This window comes from Orbicella franksi, chromosome 6, assembly GCF_964199315.1.
Source record: "Orbicella franksi chromosome 6, jaOrbFran1.1, whole genome shotgun sequence".
Classification (NCBI taxonomy): Eukaryota; Metazoa; Cnidaria; class Anthozoa; order Scleractinia; family Merulinidae; genus Orbicella; species Orbicella franksi.
In genome coordinates, this window is record NC_138150.1 from 32,256,643 (window position 1) to 32,277,852 (window position 21,210).

At 38.3% G+C, this 21,210-nt stretch overlaps 3 protein-coding genes across 5 annotated transcripts in view; 2 read left to right on the forward strand and 1 right to left on the reverse strand.

The window, feature by feature from the left end:
* Nucleotides 1–224: 224 nt before the first annotated feature.
* LOC145489450 (enoyl-CoA hydratase, mitochondrial-like) lies at nucleotides 225–5,849 on the reverse strand. The gene is made up of 8 exons (XM_081468422.1): nucleotides 5,521–5,849; nucleotides 3,904–4,104; nucleotides 3,409–3,536; nucleotides 3,056–3,155; nucleotides 2,089–2,193; nucleotides 1,526–1,645; nucleotides 828–895; nucleotides 225–562 (listed from the first exon to the last, which is right to left on the reverse strand). Exons 1-8 carry the CDS (start codon nucleotides 5,678–5,680, stop codon nucleotides 497–499), a joined length of 948 nt encoding a protein of 315 aa, XP_081324548.1. The 5' UTR covers nucleotides 5,681–5,849; the 3' UTR covers nucleotides 225–496.
* Nucleotides 5,850–5,989: 140 nt separating this feature from the next.
* On the forward strand, nucleotides 5,990–10,428 carry LOC145489451 (nitric oxide synthase-interacting protein-like). The gene is made up of 2 exons (XM_081468423.1): nucleotides 5,990–6,443; nucleotides 9,407–10,428. Exons 1-2 carry the CDS (start codon nucleotides 5,990–5,992, stop codon nucleotides 9,865–9,867), a joined length of 915 nt encoding a protein of 304 aa, XP_081324549.1. The 3' UTR covers nucleotides 9,868–10,428.
* Nucleotides 10,429–14,168: 3,740 nt separating this feature from the next.
* Nucleotides 14,169–21,210, forward strand: part of LOC145489218 (transient receptor potential cation channel subfamily A member 1-like) — a 30,621-nt gene continuing 23,579 nt past the window's right edge. The window contains exons 1-3 of one of the 3 annotated variants that reach the window (XM_081468154.1): nucleotides 14,169–14,530; nucleotides 17,629–17,842; nucleotides 20,721–20,877. In XM_081468154.1, the coding sequence (XP_081324280.1) occupies nucleotides 14,433–14,530; nucleotides 17,629–17,842; nucleotides 20,721–20,877 (469 nt within the window). In that variant the 5' untranslated portion in view covers nucleotides 14,169–14,432. Of the gene's footprint in view, nucleotides 14,531–15,219; nucleotides 17,506–17,628; nucleotides 17,843–20,720; nucleotides 20,878–21,210 lie in introns of those variants that run through there. The other 2 variants (XM_081468155.1, XM_081468156.1) reach the window with 2 other exon arrangements.

Here is a 21,210-nt window from a genome sequence, read left to right on the forward strand (position 1 = left end):
ATGGATGTACATGAAATGCATGCGCTTAGGGTCTAACAAGTGTAAAGCGCTGTTCAAACGGGAAATGTTGGGCGACCATTGTTTGGGAACCAAATATGTTGATGATGCACAGAGTGGCCAAACGATATCAAACATGTTTGATCACCGTCCAAACGAACAAAAATGTTTACAATGTTCGATCAAATGTTTGACGTCTTTCACATTTCATCAAACACGCGGTCAAACACGATTACAAATACTATTATTGATTATTATTCAGCCTACAATAACAGAACAAAACAAAGTATTGGATAGCAACTGCTTTACAACACACACTAATTTATTACTGAAAAATACAGGATGGCTCATTTTTAATACTGCAGTATGCATATCACGTTGCAACGGTTGTTTTTTATTTCTCTTGTTCTGTCAATCTGTTCTCCCCAGACCTCCAATACAACGCCGGACACAGTGCTTACTCGGCGATCTACATGTACAAGAACGGAGCGACACAGCATTAGTTGTCGGTGAACTTGGCTTTGCGTTTCTCCACGAAAGCGTCCATTCCTTCTTTGCGATCGTCCTGGCAAAAAAAAAAAACGAAAACAGAGAAATAAATGACATGATATTCGCAGTGGATTCTAGCCCATGACCTCGGCGATGCCACGGCGTTGCCCTACCAATTGAGCTATGAAGCCTTGATACGTCGGGAGCGGAAAACTGTATTCTGTATATTCCACAGATGACTACAGTTATGGAAGCCTGCCATTCAATTCGCCGCGATAGGAAACTAAGTAAATTGTGGCCAGCGGTTCCTTTAAAGCAGACACAAGTCAATCACCACTCACCGTAGAGAACGTCGAGTGGAACATTCTTTTCTCAAAGTGAAGGCCTTCTGATAGTGACGTCTCGTAACCTTCAGGAAAAAAAAAGTCAAGATGAGCGTCATGTATGATTGGCGGACACATCGATACATTTACCCAGTCGAAATCGCGCATGTTCCAGAGCAGCAAACTAAGCAGAAACTGCCACGAAACAGGTAACCGTTCTGTTTGCTTTTAAACTGTTGTCCGGACATATTTCTCTGTTCACAACATTCTCTTATCGTCAATAATAAATAATAAATTATATTAGATCATGTAAAACAGCATTGAATTAAGGCCGCTCTCCTTTTTGCTCGAGGACCGAAATGGCGGCCATGTTGTGTGTTTAAAGGACGGTCCAACGTCCTAAACATGTCAATGCATTAACCATTATAGAGAAAAAAATGTATATATTGCTTTACGTCCTATTGTCTACAAAAAACAAATTTGTTTAAAGTTTAGTGTGGCATAACCGAAATATAGTTACTTAGGAAAATTAAAATGAAACTTTTGGATTCTCGTACACTTTTAGTAGAAACTAAAATTCAAAATTACACTGATGAAGTCTGAAGACTCTAATTTATAGTCTTAAGCATAATAAGCCAATCATTCAGTTAAATATCTTGACTTTCAGCAAAACTATGTTTTCATCAGTATGATAAACTGTTTGAATAACAGTATACCTGTATTAACGGCTTCCTTGGCGAGTTGAACAGCGATTTTCGATAAAGAAGATATCTTTTCAGCAGTCTTGATGGCTTCAGTAACAAGGTCTTCCGCGGGAAAGACTTTGCTAACCAGACCTAAATGTTAAAAGGAATCTCATACAAGTTAAATTAGTCCATCTTATGAGCAATTTTTGTCGTAAACAAACCAGTGTTACTGAAAGAGTAGCTATGGTAAGGCAATTTTACGCCTTTTGTTCGTAAGTAAACTGCAGCGTGAACCAACTGCCGTCGATCAAATGTCGGCCGACTGTCGGTTTTTTTTTGCCGACAATCGGCCGACAGTCGGCCCACAGACGGGCAACAGCCGGCCGACTGTTGGCCGACAATATCTTTTGGGAACTGTTCTTCACTTTAAGCCCAATTTTTGTTAACGCACATTTTCGTAACACTCTCCAAAGGAAATGAGTTCAAAAAGTCTTCGCTTGGAACATGTGTTGAATAACTGCATCAGCAAGGTTTGAATTCAATACCTATACAATACAATATGACTACATGTGTATATCAAAGAGAATTGGAACCTGATTTGTGAGCATCTTCTGCTGAAATAGGATCCCCAGTTAAAATCATCTCCATAGCGAGTGATTTACCCACAGCCCTTGGGAGACGTTGAGTTCCGCCAGCTCCTAAAATATAAAGTCCAGGTTAACTTCATAACTTGGACATTTTTCACACTGATCACAATAATCACAATTTCTATTTGGACCTAAAAGAAAATAACAGTTATAGGAAGTAAAATTATGCCAGGCTCAAGATAGGAATTGGTTCTCTTGATTTTTCCTGAGTAAAGCATGACTGAAGTTGTCATGCCAGACACACAAAGCTGTCAATATTACAGCCATATTAAAAATAAACTGAGGGTTTTTTTCTGGAGGTCTCTTTGCCCTGTCCCCTAAATTGTTGTAATTAATAAATACTTATTTATCAATGCAAATAAATAATAAAGATGATGATGATGATGATGACGATTATGATGATGATGAGGAGGAGGAGGAGGAGAAGGAGGAGGAAGTACAGTAATGACTAGCCTGTTCATAGACATCTATCCTCTCCAAGTTTCTTTCACTTTTGCGACTAAATCAATGCCATTACCAGTCATGATCACTGGCACTTACTTGTGCCTGTAGTGTACTGGTCAGCGGTACTTAGTTATTACCACACAGCAGATCCAGGTCTTGTCAGCCATTAATCAGTCCCCTTCTTTAAATTTGAGGCTTGACCATTAAAATACTGGCACTAAAATAAGTGTATATCTAGAATGACAGGCACATAGTGTATACGAAAGGATACCTCTATGTGACACAGGGCACAGTGTTAATGCTTATAATGCTAAACACATCTTGTGGGCAAGCAAGGCATGCAAAGGGACTAACATATGATGCATGCAATGGGTATGGCTACACAGTACTATGCATGTAAATGTCGACTACAACAAATTTGCTACTTTACATATATTTAGTTAATTAGAGATTCATTTGTGGGTCCAACCTGGAATAGTACCAAGCAGAATCTCTGGCTGGCCAAACTTTGCTTTCTTTCCTGCATAAATGATATCACACATCATGGCCAATTCACAGCCTCCTCCAAGCTATAGAACAAAAGTTTTGAGTTTTGAGTTTGAGTTTGCGTTGAAGTTTGAGTTTAAATGTTGAATTATTATCTTAAGCCTCAACAGCTTTATTGCATTTCAAATAGGTAAATTAACAAGTACCCTAAATCAATCGATGAATTCATAAATAAATATATTACTTTATCAAACAATCAACCATCAAAGTACTTTTTTTTTTTTTACTTACATTACATATTTACAGTAACAAAATTATAAATATTTTCAGTCTTACAGCAAATCCATTGACGGCAGCAATGACAGGCTTCTTGCATCTAGCCACGCGGGTCCAGTGACTGAGGAAATCTCCCAACAGGCACTTCTGGAATGTTAAGTTCTGCATCTCCTTGATATCAGCCCCAGCTGCAAGAGCAAAACTTTGACATTAAATCCTTTAAAATCCTTTATAAATAGTTGTACCTAGATGGCCAAAATATGTGCACCGTAAAGAAAGTTACCATTAAATTTAAGCACATGAAACCAGCAAATGCACGCGTGAAATGACTTTCTTGTTCATATAGAGTGGTTACCAGGCTCTTTTTCAATTCATCATCTTAATCCTTATTTAAACATGGTTTAAAAATCAGTCAGCTTAAAAACCTAATTTATCTAATTCCTAAATATTAGACATTATGTCTAATGTAATGGGAATTATTAGGTTTTATAAGTCTTAAAGAGGGGGTGTCTACATAGCAGTGTCCTTTAGCAAAGATTTGCCTGTATTACTTACCAGCAAAAGCTTTTTCACTTCCTGTGATTACAATGGCTCCAACAGCCTTGTCAGTTTCAAAGTCATCAAGGGCATCCTGTAACTCGGACATCAGTTGATCACACAATGCATTCAGTGCCTTGGGTCGGTTAAGCTGGATGAAGCCAACATTTTGTTTCTCTCCCTTCTTTTCAGCCTTGATCATCTCAAAATTTCTTGATGCTGCATTACAAAGTTTGCTTTTTATCAAAAAGGGCTGCAAGCTTTATTAGGGTAGTCATCATCCTGTGACATCAAAGCAGTTACATGTACCACTAAGGAAATGCTGGTCACCAAAATGTCATAGGATGATATAAAGATCCCAGGACAAGGGAAGTTATGAGGGAGTTCAGAACTCCCTCATAACAGTGATGGGTATGATTGCCATACCTTTTACATGTTTACATTATTTTTTGCTACCATTTTTTGAGGTTGTTTAGAACTGTTGTCACACAGTCATGGTACCTTTTAGGCAATGAACCCAGGAAAACAAAATATCTGACAAAAAGACTGACTGCGCCGACTGTTCATGGTGTTATATCGGTGAAACTGGCAGAACATTTAACACCCGAAGAAAAGAACACATAAGAAATATCAAAACAGTGGCTAAAGGCTCCAAAATTGCGAACCATGGGTGGTCCCTTGAACATTCTATTGACTTTAACAACACCTCCTTAATTGACAAAGGCAGTTTCCGAATAAGGAAAACATTAGAATCGTGGCATACTATGGTGACTCCAAATGCTGTCAACAATTCCTGCCCACTCCCTGGGCAATACAACATTCTTTTTACACACATTCCTAATTAATTTACATGGTTCATTCTTTTTATTTTTACTCATTTATATTAATATTTCATCATTCATCTTTACCCGTCGAAGACAGTAGATCTAACAGTCAAAAGCTTGTATATCTGTAAACATTTTTAGCCAGAGATTGTTTTTTAAATTTTTATTATGCTCAACCCTGGCTACGGTCCTTCAATATTTTTAAAAAGAAGTTTTGTTTAAGAACTGTAAAACTGTAATTTTGGGATGAGAATGTATTTGCATCACGTTCACCACACAGCATGCAGTTAACTTTTAGGGTTCCTTTCCGACGTTCACCCCTGTCCCTTTTTATGGGAGTCCCTCATCAGCACCACTGCACACCCACCCCCACCCCTTCCAAATCATCCCAGGTATAGATCATTATTTACACCGTACTTATATCTCTGTTAACATTGGCTGAAAGTGTGCAGCTTATTCAAGCTGTCATCGATGGTTATACACAGCTGAGGCATTTTCTCGACGTTCGTGTGCTGGGGACACAAACTCGCCCCAAGTATCTGAATCATCTGTTTCCAGTCCCCCATTTTGCGCAGCTTTAATTTGCGATTTGACATAAACTTGGTTTTAGGCTAGCCTTGAAGAGTTCTTTTTAACAATATCTATAGATTTTTACAACATGTTTAATAGTGTCAGTAAAGGTTGAAAGAAACCATGGAAGGGGAGTCTCTTGAACGTAATTTTCGACCTTGGGTCACATGAAATGGATGAAATATATATAGCAGATTCTTCAGGCAAGACATGATCTCAGAAGAACAGAGACTAAACTCACCTGAGCAATACGCTCGAGCAAGATTGGAAGTCCGAGTTAACGGTGCTGATCGCAAGCCACATAATCCACGTGCAACATGGAACAACCTTCTTGAAGCCATTTTGAACTGTGGCGAGTCATGAGCGGGTTTGGAGTCTAAGCGGGGGCGGGGTGGGGGCATGTAAGTCCCTATAAAGTTGTTTCACCGAATGATTCGCATAATATTCTGATAAAAAGGGAACAGAAAGGTTTCAAATAATAGTTAAGCTCAATTAGTAGCAATCTTTGTGTCGAAAAATTAATAAAGACTTCTCAATTATTTCTTATTGGTAAATTCCCTACCCCGCTCTTCTCAAAAGAAAACGCTTAGTAGCCCGGCCGGAAACGTGATGACCTTGGTAGCCCGGCCAGCATGAAAGGTCGCCATCTTTGTTTTGTCTGAGAAGAAGTCTTCCTTCGAACTACGTAGTTCTTCGAAACACTAGGAACCATGACTAGACACGCCAAAAATTGTACTGCAGGAACAGTCTATACGTATCACGAGCGGCAAAAAGATACCCAAAAGTCTGGTTATGGTAGTAAAGCCGTGCGTTTGGGCAAAGATTCTGTAAAGAACTTTGACTGTTGTTCTTTAACTCTCCAGCCTTGTCGCGAACCTGTTGTGACACCAGACGGGTTCTTGTACGACAGGGAAGCGATTTTAGAGTGTTTGTTGCATCAGAAAACTGAAGCAGCGAGGCAGATGAAAGCTTTTGAAAAGCAAAAGAAGAAGCAAGAAGCTGAAAAAGCGGGCAAAGTGGAAGAAAAAGAGCGTTCCAAGGTGGAGTCGTTTGTGAGCATGGAGAAACGTATCACCACAAAGCCAACAAGTGCGTTCACCGTAACAAAGAATGTCGCTGGACCTTCTGTTGTCATGGATGAACAACAGCCATCTACATCAAGTGGTGAGTGCCATCGAGAAGAACATACTTGTTAATTCTGCAAGTGTACAGTACCACTCAAAAGTAAGTTACCACCTCTCGTCTCGTTTCTCGCGAGACGAGTCTCGTTTCTCTCGAGACGTTTCTCGTTTCTCTCGAGAATCACTGAAGCGTTTAGTATGGCGTATATTACGCGTAAGAAACCGGTTACGGGTAACGATTGCCGCTCTGCAGTTCGTTGTCAAATCGATGGGACCGTCCAACATAAAATATGCATCGATCGTTTGCTCGATTCATATCGAACATCGAACGTAACTACAAGTAGAGTTACATGCGTTTCAATTCGTGCGATCACGGGGGCAAAGAGTTGATTTTGCGAATCTTGCTCACTCTGAATGATTCAGTTACCTACATTTGCTCGCTCTGCAATAACCGCTAACTCAAACAAACATTTAATTTTGCATAGGAGAAAAACGTTCCGGCTTTCGGCATGCGCCAGCGAGTCAATTGTGAATGGGAGTCATGAAAGCGTCACGGAAATTGTTGAAAAAATGATATCTCCGGTTCTATTTGGCATAAATCGTTCATTCAAACGCTGAAATACGATATATTTGAAGACAGGAGTTTTTATCAAGGTTTCTGAGATGCGCCGTAAACATTACATGTAGTTTTAAATTTTTCTGCTAGCGCGAGTTTTGTCTAGCGGCACGCGTCGACAAGTCGACAACATACAGTAATGAACTTTTATTGTTCTCCAAAACGTCAAGGCAAACACTAAAAATATATTTCCAGTTCTATTTGGCATAAATCGTTTATTCAAACGGCAAAATACTATATCTTTGAAGACAGGAGTTTCTAATAATGTTTATGTGATGCGACGTTTACAGTAACTCAATGTTTTTGCAAGGGAAAGTTCTGTCTAGCGGCAGTCGATTTAATACGCAAATGAAGTTTGTTTTGCAAAGCGTCGCGGCAAAAACATCGCCGGTTCTATTTGATATAAATCGTTTTTTTCCAATGGCACAATACACTCTCTTTAACAGATAGAATTTTTGTTGCTCGACAACGAAGATCTCGAGCGGTATGTGAATAAACATTTTATATATCGGTCGATACAGCGGTCTAGGCCTTCCATAAGATACATGATCCGACTTCTGAACACTGAAACACACTTTTATTACCACATTTGCACATAACTATTATTATCATTGGCCAGCTAGTCTAAGAGTCGTGATCTTTTCTAAATTACATTCATGACAACAGAAACTTTCTCTTCGAACGGCAATACTGTACTTGAGCGCGCTCGAATCCACGAAACTATGTTGTTATCTCTCAATCTTTCTTATATGAACTTGAACACGTGAGAATCTCCGATTTTAAGACTGATGAATAAAAAGTTAGTCGAGGTTTCATGATCAAAACGTGGTTTAGCATTTTTACGAGTATGAATAAAAAGTTAGTCGAGGTTTCATGATCAAAGCGTGGTTTAACATGTTTAAGAGTATGAATAAAAAGTTAGTTGAGGTTTCATGATCAAAGCGTGGTTTAGCATGTTTACGAGTATAAATAAAAAGTTAGTCGAAGTTTCATGATCAAAGCGTGGTGTCGCATGTTCACAAGTTTGAATAAAATGTTTGTTGACGTTTCATGATCAAAGTGTGGTGTCGCATGTGTTCACAAGTTTGAATAAAATGTTAGAGGTTTGATGTGGCAAAAAAAACGTGTGAACACAAATATGGATAAAAAGTTGGTCGAGGCTCAGTGAGTAAAGTGTGTGTTCAAAAGGTAGTCGAGATTCCTTATGTTTACAAAGCGTGTGTTGTCAAGCGTACACAAGTATGAATAAAAAGTTAGTCAAGTCGGATTTCATGTGCAAAGCGAGCGTTCACAAGTTCGAATAAATTAGTTATTCGAATGTTAAGTGAAGTGAAGTATGATCAAAGCGTGGCGTGCTCGCAACTTTTGAATAAAAAGTTCGAGGCTTACATGTATGTGCAAAGCGTGTGTTCGCAAGTTTGAATATTAAATTATTCGACGGAACACTTAGCGTCGTTTCGTATGTTCGCAATCTTTGGATAAAAAGTTCGTCGAGTTTCCCGACAAATCAGTTGGGAGCGATAGTTGGCAAAACATAGGCGGCGCTGCTGTGTTGACTTGGTGATCTCGATCGCTGCTTTAACTTCCCACACGTAGATCGGGTGACAAAACTCCACAACTTTTATCGTGAATGTATTTACAAAAACTAAACGTTAAGCAAGTCTGGCTGGAATAAAAAAAGGTTTGGCCGATGTATATGAAACAATACTGGACGCTTGAGAATTTATAATAAACACATGGTACACACGCATTGCTGATGAGAATGAAAATCGTGTCTCCCACGCTAATCGATACGATACGATACAGACGTCTTATTAACAAAACAGGTTTCGAATACCGACGAATCCGTAGCATTGGTACTTCCAGTGCACTCGCGAGAAACGAGACGCGTCTCGCGAGACGGTGGTAACTTAACTTTTGAGCGGTACTGTATGTTTCATTTATACCGTATTGAAATGCAGTCAGTATTATGGGTGGCTTTTCTGCTGTCTTTGGACCTCCTTAACTTGAGACAGGGACAAAATTCTGGCCAGATCAACTCAGGTCACTGATCATAGTATGAATAACACCACCCCCCACCACCCCTCTCCCCCAATTTCTATCCATTCAAACCTGCAACAATATTTCAACATGGCCAGAGTAAAAGTTGCCCAATTTAAAAATAACTTCTTGGCTCATACCATTTACACTGTAGTGTACTCCTCCCAATCCTGAGTCAACAAACAATGACATTGATGCTTCACATACACACTGTAGTGGTATTATTATTATTATTATTATTATTATTATTATTATTATTGTTGTTGTTGTTGTTGTTGTTGTTGTTGTTGTTGTTGTGTTATTATTGTTATTATAAGAAATATAACTTTTTTTATTCCATTTACATGTAGCTGCAGTGAACTCTGATGGCAACAATAAAAATCTTGCAAGTTTTTGGGTCCCATCCTTGACACCACAGGCAAAGCCCACACTCCTAAAGAAGCCAGATACCAAGACATACTGTCCAATGAGTGGGAAGCCCTTAAGAATTAAAGATCTTATTCCTGTCAAACTAACTGCAATTGATGACAAAGATGATCGGCCAATGGTAGCAAAGTCAGAGAGATACAAGTGTGCAGTTACCCATGATGTACTCGGCAATTCTGTTCCTTGTGCTGTTTTAAAGAACACTGGTCGTGTGGTGACCATGGACTGCATTGAAAAGTTGATCAAGAAAGACATGTTATGCCCATTTACTGGCGCTAACTTGAAAGACAGTGATATCATCCCACTGCAGCGTGGAGGGACAGGGTATGCCGGATCAGGGGTGCAGTTGGAGGCAAAGAAAGCAGGGCCAGTCTTGCAGGCGTAAACAAAAAAACATTTGTCTCTCAGATTTGGCTTTTGTATATCTGTGATCTGTCTTGAGTATTATGCAACCCTCTACTTCCTCCAATCTCTGACCCCATATTATTATTTTTTTCTCATGAGGAATGGGAGCCAGGTAACAGTTTACTGAGTTAGAAAATGTCAGAGATTTAGGGTGGCCTTAGGCCTGAAATCAGAACTTTTGTTTGTATATGTAGTAAAAATAATAAGTTCAAAGGTAGACTTTTATTCAGTGGGCATGCATTGTAGCACATTGATTAATAATTATTTACATGTTCAGTATTGACCAATAGGACAAACATGAAAAAGTATAAAATTTCTCTCAAACTACTTTTTATGCTTGTGCACTCAAAACGTCCTGGAAAATCTGTCTGAGTGTGTTTGTTTCATGGAAGTCCTGTTTGCTATTTCAAAAGTACATTCCAAGAACTTTTGATTAAGCTGGATTTCTTACATGCAGTATTACATGTAGTAGCAGGGCTTAAATAGCCTACTTGAAATATCCGCTGTTTGTATTGATCCAATAAAGTTTAATCACAAATATGGTCTTTTTGATTCGCTATTAAAGCATGATTTAGTAAATACATTTTTTTCCTCGGTTTGATTTGCACACGTGTTTGTTTGTTTGTTTGTTTGTTTGTTTGTTTGTTTGTTTGCTTTGTTTTCGTTTGTTGTCTGTGCGCTCAGATTGTGATGACAGGGGCAGGAATTAAAGTCCTCCAGTTGTCAACCTTTATTTACATGCGCGCGTTTGTAGCCTACGGAGCGAGCGTTCCCATACGGGCAAAGAGTCGCCTCCTGGTCGCGTGAAAACCTGGGCGAAAACACAAAGTCAAAGAACAAGTGGATCGGGGGAGGGTAAGTACGGGGACGCTTCCTTCGCAGGCGAGCGCGTTTGTTACGTTCGTGATAATTTCAACGCAAGAGACCCTAAGATTGGACTACGAGTACGAGATTGATTACGAAGACAATTTTCGAAATTTAAAGCAGTGAAGTTTCCAGAACCCTCGCTCTTCCTATTGGATTTAGGTAGAGAGGGTTTGTGATGTGATAATGTTGAGCCTGCAAACTAGAATTGAAAAGTCCTACTCGATCTTGTACTGCAATCTTAAGACCTGGTGAGCAATTTGCCGTTCACACGTCATCTAAACTGTCACCGAAGATAAGGTATTAAATTGGATAATATTGAATAAATTTGGTATTATGTAGGAGGAAAAGTGAATATTTAGCCGGCGTTGAGCAGACGGCTGGACCGTTGGGTGTGTTCCATTTCAGCTTCATCCCAAATAATCCTTATTCACTAAAAATATAAAACAAACAGCGGTGATAAACATTTTGAAAACATGCATTTTATGAACTTGGCGTTTCGTATGCTAGTCAACATACATTTTCATGAGTATAACCGTTGAAATTTGTTTGGAAAGCTATTTATATTGTATCAATGGGGGTCTGGAACCTAGACAGAAAACATCTGCAGTAGAAATTCAAGAGGCTGTCTCTGAAAAAACTGACCACTGATTTTACTTCGAAAATTCGATTTTTCTCATAAGGTGGGATTTCGAAGCCTTTACCTAGTCAATCAATAAAATGGGTTTTATTTGATTAAAAATTCTAATTGAAGTTTTCTAGGATTGATTGAAGTTCGGTCCGCTCGACACAAGTTGCATGCCTGCCGAAACTGGAAAAATAGCACATATTGCCTACAAAAGACCAAAACTTTAATCTTGAAGCCAGGTAAGAGATTTACGTGAATTTATCGGAGCACTTTACGAAAGCGAGTGTGTTAGTTACTCGCTGGAATATTACCAAAATTTCCTGAACTTTAAGCGGTCGTTAGTTTTGAAAACCTACTGGGCAGACAAATTTTATTATTGTTTTAAGTTAAGGGACATTTATACTTTCTATTCACGTAGTTCAGCAGTTTCAAACAGGTGCCACTTTTTTAAAACGTGTCTTCAAAGTAGAGCTATTTTCGCGTTTGGTTCAAAACTTGATTTAACGGGTAGAAAATCTTCTTTTAACCGTTGAAGGAAACAGTATTGAATTATAATTGTAACATGGCTAAACAAACTGCTATGATATATCTATAGTTGAAAAAAGAATTGGGACTTTTGAGCGAATATTTTTTTAGAGCGCTGGCAATATGTGACCGAACTTCAATCAATCCTAGAAAACTTCAATTTGAATTTTTAATCAAATAAAACTCATTTTAGTGATTGACTAGGTAAGGGTTTCGAAATCCCAGCTTATGAGAAAAAAGTCGAATTTTCGAAGTAAAATCAGAGACAGCCTCTTAAGACGTTTCAAACGGAAACTGTCTGTAAAGATCTGTAAAGAGACACAATGGAAAAGCTTTCTTAATAGAGTAAAAGCTTTTAACTGCTGACATTGGCATTCAGTGCTGGCTGCAACTCTTGAATAAACAAGGTCTCCTTAACCTTACAGTGGTAGTCAGTCTTCCCGGACGCCAAAATGTCAAAATGTTCCCATTTGATGTTGTGACCAGTTGTTTTAACGTGATCAGCTGATAGCGGAAGAGTGATCATGTTTCAAAAGGGTATTTGAAACAGGCCCTTTTCAGTTCTCATTTCAGTTTTCAATCGTTTTATATTTGTTTGTGGCTTTTTTCTTCTTTTTTCTTTTTTTACCCGATCATTTTTTGTCTCGTGTGTACGTGACCAAGTGGGCACGAAGAAGACCTGGGCCTTGCTGCATTGTAACCGTTATTTGCGTTCCTGATGTAAGATTCCTGAAAAGGGCGGTTCAGGAAACTCGCGGGTTTTCAATTTTGTTTCGAAAGACAGGCATGAAACGTTGAATTAACGGCAGTTTGTGCTATTGATTTTCAGTGGCCACCACACTGTACAGATTCAAGACACTCTCTTTATTCCTTTTTTTACTGGGACTGGCTTGTAGACCTTGGACTCAATCATTTGTGACAGACTGTTTTTGTTAGTGTTCTAGCCCAAGGTTCACACAACTCGCTCGCGATTTAATTAATTTTGGCAACAAGTGGCAGGCTAAAACGTTGAAGTGACGGGTTTTAGACACAGACAAATCTCAAATCTAAAGATCACAATGAAAATGGTCTCTTGCTAACAATTAATACGTATTTTCTGCGAATAAACAAACAGGTATAAATCACAAAAAATTATTGTTAATATTATCTGTATGATCAATGTCTCGCTGTATATATCAACATGGGTCAGATCAGGGCATCAGACCGGTCTCATGCCGTGATAACATTGACTAGCATTATTTCTATCCGTGAAATAAAGCAAGTAACAACAGGTTAAAGCTTTAAGTTGGCTTTGACAAAGAGCCACGTCAACGTTCCTGAGATGGAATTCTAAGTAACCTGCGGGACAATCTGTTTTGATCATGACGGGTCGTAAATACTGAAGTCCCAGAAAACTAAATGTAACCCTCACATCAGAAAAGTCAAGAGATCACAGTGACCTCCATAAAAACTATCATCAATGCTATCATGTAATGCACACTTTCCGAGAATAAGCAAACAGGTATAAATCACAAGAATTAATTGTCAATAAGGCTCAGATCAGGCCAAATCGAGTCGGATAGAATATTCCTAAAAAAAACCCGGAAGGTAAAATGCGCTCCTGGCGGTTTGCTTTATCTAGCATTACGCTTCCATTTTACATTATTTTGTTAGGTTTAGCAGCGGATTTCTCCTCGCTCTAAAACAGGTGTCACAAGGCAGGCCAAAAGGGCCTTTTGATTCTCAGAGTGTGCGATTCTACATACACAAGTAGGTTCATGCGTTCCTGTTTTTTACACGAGTGGTCTTAAGGTCTCTAGGCAGTGCGCCAAGCCATTTTGTTTAGGTACAATATTAAAAGCAAGTTTAATTAAGCTGGAGTTGAATGCAAAAAAAAAATGAAGAAATGTTGGACAGGCTGACACCCGCGCCGGCCTTCTTTATTTTTTACTTTTGTTTGGTTTTTTGTTTTCTTTGTTTTCTTTGGTTTTTGGCGACTTAGTCTCAAAATATACCCTCTTTATCTTGCAATTCTAACTACATAGTTCACTTTTGGCTCATATCTTCACTGTTGGTTGATGTCAAGCTTGAGTGCAGTTTGAAGACCCTTTGAAGACGTGTGAGCTGGCTGAAAACCAGCCTTTACCTTGCTAGTACCCGCATTTTTGGACACAAATCTTGACAAGTACAACAATCATCCTTAAATAAAACGAATTCTTTTCTAAAGGCTGTTAAAATAAACGGCTTTAAAGCGAATTCATTCCCATGAAATAGGACGTTTTCAAAGAGACTGAATATCACCGTTTTACAGTTACTAAGGTGTATTTCAGTACCGCGAAGAGAAGCCGAGTCATCGCAAACAGGATCAACCTGTTATAGTACTGTAATTGATGAGTTATTTTCAGACTGCCCCGCAGGCAGACACAGGTGCATACGGCAAGCCTGTGTGGTCCGCTGAACCATATCGTCGTTCGATATAATGACGTGCCACTTGTCACTTGCTATGCCAAGTCACGAATTGTTTACGCTGCAATTACGCAGCAATTTGCATGCAGTTCCACCGGCCGCCGCGTGACGGTTCAGCGCAGTCAAGCAAGAAGCAACACGAAATCGTATCTGTGGCAGCTGAAATAAACCACACGACGAGGTATAGTGCTTTATACAATAAGGGAAGACATTTAGGTATATAGTTAGTTAAAACCCAATTAAATTATCCCGGTATCGACCAATTAAACACGATTACAATGTCATTATGCATTGCTACGTTTGTAAAGAAACAGCGAATGGAAGCAAAATCCATTCAGAGGATCGTTGAATGATTTCGTTGTTGATCTAATTTTTGTACAAAGAAATATCACCTTTTGTAGACTTGGGCGTGATCGGCGCGTTTGACAGGAGATAAGAGAACTTAGGTAAGATCCTGACTGAGATACATTGACGTGACTATAATATGAGTTAAATTAATTGTTCTTTTAGCTGTTTCATTTGCTAACCATGTACATCGCCGCTATGCCTATATCTATCAAGATCTATAAGATCAATCTCGCTATCACTGCTGAGGTATTTCTATTCACGAAGCTTTTTTCTTAGATTTTAGCCAGCTGTTTTCTTGTGCCCACTGCCGCTCTGTGTGCTGTGACCGCAAGTCGCCATAAGTCCTGCTATTTACAATATTGATCAGCAGCGTTAATACAAATGCCATATCATAATGACATCATGTTAATCGCATGAGTGCATGTTTATATTTGCTCTTACGTTGTACAGTTGAACCTGCACTGAAAACCGCCTTCTGACTCTAAAACGGCAAAGAGGTTTTGTCTGTCAGGTACTTTGCTAACAGTTTATTCCGCGCAAGGGTTGCGGTTCAGTGTAAAGTCTCGCGTTTAAGAGAGAGTCTGCATGGGAGCCAGTATTGTAGGAATCAGTTATCAGTTCAATTTTTGGCGATTTCTCGGCTATCAGTTAAAACTTGCAGATCTCAGATAAAATTTCAGCTCATTTCTAGACCATCTGAATCTTGAAGATCATTTAAAGGACGCTTCATTTGTCAGCTCACAATTAAAATTTTGATCAGTTATTAAACCCATCTTGTTCGACCCAAAATTTGTTAAAGTGTGACTTGTCGGTTTTGCGTGGCCACCGATACCCGTGACCACTACCGGCTGATCAGACGCTGAATACGAAATTCATTATCCCAGAAAGGGTAAGGCAGCCCTCTGTCTCAGAGCATCTTACGTAAACCTGCTGCGCTGCACAAGTAGGGGGCGTGATGCATATCAGCATTGCTATAGGAACCTCAGCAAGCCGGAAAGCATTTATCAGTGTCTTACCTGACTAATCAAATTAATTCTACCCGCGTTCTGTTATGAGCTCTTGAGCAAAAAGGTAAAGTAGAAACACTAATAGTTAAAAAAACGATTGCTTTTTGCTTATGCAAAAACTTTTCCTTCAGTTTGCAAAAAAATCACATACAAAAGACTCAATAGCAATTTTCTTTTAGACAATGGAGTTAATAAAATCTAAGCCAACCCTTCGGGCAGTTCTAAAGTAAAAGACACAACACCGAATATTAAAATATTTTATTGTTTTGTTTAATATAGAAATATTATTTTTTTGTCTCATTGGCCTAATTCGATGAGAGTCGTTGTTCTTTCGTGATACTAAAATTTGTTTTGAAAGGAAACAAAACTGAGAATTTTTCAAGTAATAAATGGCTAAAGGTTACCATGGCTACCACCTCAGACTGGATTTGAAGATCGATACGAACCGTATCTGGAACATATCGAGGACGCTTGTGCGCAAGTCATTTTGATCTTGAATACGTCAGAATTTATCTTTAGATCAGAGGACTTGTAAAGTCTCTAGGAAGTACAGTTAAGTGCCCGAGGATCAAAACAGCAGGAGTCACTCATGAAGGTCCCTGACAAGCGTTTCAGTAAGTCTACAAACGCGCCGAAATCAAACACACGTCCAAAATGAATTCGCAGAACGAGAAACCCTCATCAATATCGTCCTGTCATGATAAGTTTACGATTACTTCAAATCGCACGAGTTCGTCAGAATCGAAAATGACATCATTTTATTGGCACGATTCCAGTTTTCTACCGAACCACTTTTTTGTCGTTCAATCTGAAGATAACGATTTGTATGGGTAGTCGTCACGGGATGGAATAAAAGTTAATGACAAATTTGCCCGTTCTCAGCAGTATCGTAATGAAATAATTTTCGCAGTCATATAACGCGGGAGTAAAATAACCTCCGTAGAGCTTAATTTCTTAAGATTGCCTTATTAGTACATTTATACTTAGTTTTATTTCGTGTACAGATCCTCCTTTTTTTACATCGATTCAAGACCTGCGTGCTCTGGAGCGCAAGCTTTGGGCTTTAAAAGCCACGGCTACAATTCAGTCCGTCTCTTACAGTACGGACTGTTCAAATTCGATTAATAGGACGAATATAAACTAGAAGAACACCAAAAGCGTCTATTTTGTGTTTGCCAAGCCTAGTCATCTGTACTCATACGTATGTATGCGCATTTCTGATGACTGAGTCCTCAGAGAAAATTCTATAAATGTTCATTAATTATAGTTTTATTTTATTAATTTTTGGACGAATTTGCCCCCAGCTTAATTACATTTTTCACTCTGTGCGCACTGTCCGTTTGCGTTTCCTCTGTGGCGATTAATTAATTTTTTGGTGAAACGTAATTCCTGTTTACTTTTCGTAATGAAAAAGACTCTGTAGTTTAAAAGCCTTTTATAAATTCCAATAATGGAAATTAAAACTGCTCGTCTCGATCGGTGTCAATAGTGATGCTGTTCAGTTGTTGGTCTTTGTTTAGTAACGAGTGTATTTTCAACTCAAGAAGACAGACTGTGCCAAAACCTAATAACTTTCTTTTAAAATTATGCAGTAATATTTCAACGGCGTTCGAGTGTTGATGATGCTATTAAAATGTAAATAAAATTTCCTTCTATGTTACAAATTGGTGACAAACAGCGATATAAGGAGAATGTCATTATTTTTGGCGTAAGCAAAGTCCACTTCTTAGATGTTCAAGGCGATTATGTCATTTTATTATGATCATGACGACTTTAATTTTAACATGAGGCGCAATCGACGGTGAGAAAATACACATGACTTAAACTGTGCAAGTTGTGTATTCCCCTCTAATGGACTGCTCAAAAACGGTCTGCTTGGATTTTAATACAGCCGTTTTCCTTTTCTGAATTTTACATTTTTCAGAATAATGGATGGAAGCTCGTTGGGTTTAATGGATGATTTAGATCATATCACGCTTGGGAACAATGAAGCAACAGATTTTTCCATGCGAGCTTTGGTTCTGACTGAGATCAAGAAAGCGGATCGGAGAGGGGTGTCAGTTTCAGACGGGATTAAAAGAAGCATTTCTAATTCCGTGGAAAGAAACCTGAACACAGCACCCATGGATTTATTTGAGGTAAAAAAGGGGGTTTAGGGCCATTTATAGCAAAAGACAAGATTTTAAATTTTTTTTTTTATAAATATTTGCTGTATACCAGTCATAGGCGGTCTCTTCTTTTCATAAACCAATAAAAAAGCAATTTCTGAAGGCTTTTCGAAGCGCGTGCAATTTAAATGTCGTTAACAACACTGTTCAGAGGCCGCCCACCAGGTATGTACCGATAAAATCGAAAAGCAAGGTCGACATGTTCAGCTAAAACAAATATATATTTTCCTAAGGGTGAAAGTTTTGTTCAGATATTCCTTTCTGAGTCATTAAAACTATTCTGTAACATTAGGTTATCCTTTGATTTTCTGGAGGGTGCCCGGCGAAAGATGGTCCTGTTTGCCATTTGAATAAATGGTCTTCTTTGGTTGCAAAAGTGATTAATTTTAAAAAGCTTTAGTATTGTTATGTTACAAGATACCTTTCCATATCAAATTCAACTGCGCAAGGAAATCACTTTTTTGATTGTGATTGCTTCTTTCAATGTAGAATTTGTGGATTAATTAAGAACTTCTTTTTCGTCACCTACACGAGAAACGTTGTTTCATTTTACGGTGCTACAGAAACTCCAACTGACTGCTTACTGCTAAGTGCATAACAAATCATGGTGATTTCATTTATGCAGTTTAAAAAATGTTGTCTTGGAAAGATGATCTGAATACCACTTAAAGCGTACTGTATATCGTACCATACAAATGATAACTGTAGACTTGTTATCGTAACCTGAGGAGTATAGTGATGTCAGTCCTTAAATGGCTTGCAAGTAACTGTGTGAAATAACTTTTGAAAGTGAAATATTACCAATAATTACTGGAAAGACTAGCAGCGTAAATAACATTCAATTGCCTTCGGACAGAATGTTTCTAAAAGGTGAAGATGTCAGTTTTAAAAAAACTGTATATCTGTGTTCTGAGGAACGATCCCGTCTTATTTTAGCTGATATTCACCGAAGGAAGTTTCGCTTACTTACATGCATATAGGTGATAATATCGCTCTTATTCAGTAGCATTAAGTGTGAATATATTAACATATGATTATCGATAGATGAAGGTATAGATATATAATTATGTTTACCCAACTCAACATGATTTTTATGGGTTTAAACGGTCACCTTGGAAATTTACTACTAAAGCGTCAAGTTGGCCATTAAGTTTGTGGGCAGAAAGGAAAACTGGAGAATCGTGACTGTTTGGCACTGATTAATTATGGAATATTCTGAGATGTTACGAAACAATTTTACAATCAAGGAGTTATCGACCTGAAGGGCTTAACGAAGATTATCAGTGCAACTTTATACAAAGCAATATTCAACAAATTCATGCGAAGGTTTCAGCAGGTCTTTTAATTACCGGTCGTACTTGCTGTCTTGCATTAGAAACCCTCACAGCATGTTGTGTTACACGATACTAACTTTCACGTGAAAATGGTCCTATCAAAATTGTTGCTTGAAATTTTAAAACCTGTTAAACTAAATACGTACCCAGTGCGCCAAAATTAAAACGTCATTGATGAACTACCGCACCTATCATCAAAACAAATTTGCTCCCAGCTGTTCAACAGCGGAAATTGAATCACATTGTAATTTCGACTGAGCTGCATTGTAAGTGTTGTTTTTTACGATATCGTAACCACTGGGAACTGTTTCCTTCTCTCGATTTTCTTTTCTATAGAATGGTATTTGAAGGCTTTACAATTCCCATAAACGGATCCAGCTCTTTCTTGAAATAATTAACCGTTATTGGACGAGGCTGAGCAAAATATCGTGATTTTGCGATGACCGAGTTCAATAACTGTTTTATCACTCGATCACCAGGTTTGTTTTCATATTTAAATCACTGTCTCGCAACTCAGGGAAGCGATCTGTCATTTTTCTCCCGACAGCGCGGTTTCAATTACGCATGAGCAGCAATATTATTTGCAGCAAAACACGTTAATAGACAGTACTACGTATAAGCTTATGACTATTTGTAGGCAGTTATTTGCAGGTCACGTGCTGGGCTCTCGGCCAATGGAGAGAACGAAAAAATGCATCAAATGATAGTCATGTTTGATTAACACTTCAATGTCATGTAACTGATTTAGAGGATAATTTCTCTTTTTCCTCAATGAGAGATTTCTATTCTCACAGATATCCCCACATCTCTTTCCTCTTATATGATTAATTATTATTGCCTAAGTCTGCTGTAGATGATGCACGCCTAAGGGTTCACTCAGTTTTCACCCTTAAGTATATGTCCATTATCTGGAAGTATAATCTTACAATGCCTTGAAAGTCTGCAGCCATTTATAACTACGAAAACGACATCTGATTAATAAAAAAGCAAACAGACCTGTTTGTGAAACATCCCAATTCCTACTTGTTTTATTTAAGATAACGGCTTAATTACTTTTCAATTCTCTTTGATTAAGAGTTGTTCTCAATACAAGGAACTTCCCCATTCTGTCCATCTTGAGTGCACCCTCTCTTGTTGCACTTAAATAATACATAACAAAAACGTTTCAGTTACAGTAATACACCAAACGTCATGTCATTTGCATTTACAAAAATTAACATAAATCTGCTACACTGAAGATTTACATGGAAACAAAATTTTGATCAAATGGTTGGAGGTATCCAGTGGAGATTTATTGTGTTGTCTCTAACGGCGGTTTCAATAAGGCTGCGAGCTCAACTACTATGGTGATAACTGATTTCTGAAAATATCAAAAATCAGCCTCCAAAAGTTACTCTTAATCCATTATCCCGGCTTCCAAGTAATTTTCATTTTTATCAACTGATTAAGAGTAGACTGAAGTTTTTCTTTTTGTCGTTTTAGACGCTTTAATCTCTCTCTTTCTGTTGACCCAGGCCTGCCGTGAGGGAGATCTTGTTGTACTGAGCTCACTTCTGGAGAGCAACGTAAACGATATCAATGAAACTAACGAGTGCGGGTTATCACCACTACACTACGCTGCACGTAATGACCAGGGACAAGTTATTCAGCTACTTATCGATCATGGAGCAGGTAAGAACATTAAAGGAGCCATGTCACCCAATTTAGGCACTTACCAAATGGTCATCAAATTAACCAAAATATCACAACAATGGCTTAAAGAAACACAGGAATGCCAAACATGGGCATGGATGGGCAAAAATAGAGATTTAAACAGATTTCGTTACATTGAAAAACACTGGTCGCACTTTTTTTTAAGTTTATACTGATCAATTTGTATAAGATTAAGCTGGGAAATTATCTTTCTTTGACTTGGGTCCGAGAATTATCATAAGGTGCATTTTTTCATATATGCTAATCTGAAGTCTAGCACTCATAGCTGACAAAAGTAAACAAAAAATACCT

What these genes read in the sequence shown, in the direction of transcription:
- LOC145489451 (XM_081468423.1), top strand. Translation starts at nt 5,990, where the DNA reads ATGACTAGACACGCCAAAAATTGTACTGCAGGAACAGTCTATACGTAT. An exon ending in ACAGCCATCTACATCAAGTG is followed by an intron (nt 6,444 to 9,406) that starts GTGAGTGCCATC and finishes ATTTACATGTAG; the next exon opens with CTGCAGTGAACTCTGATGGC.
- LOC145489450 (XM_081468422.1), bottom strand. Translation starts at nt 5,680, where the DNA reads ATGCCCCCACCCCGCCCCCGCTTAGACTCCAAACCCGCTCATGACTCG. An exon ending in TCTGCTTGGTACTATTCCAG is followed by an intron (nt 2,194 to 3,055) that starts GTTGGACCCACA and finishes TTTATATTTTAG; the next exon opens with GAGCTGGCGGAACTCAACGT. An exon ending in CAAGGAAGCCGTTAATACAG is followed by an intron (nt 896 to 1,525) that starts GTATACTGTTAT and finishes TTTTTCCTGAAG; the next exon opens with GTTACGAGACGTCACTATCA.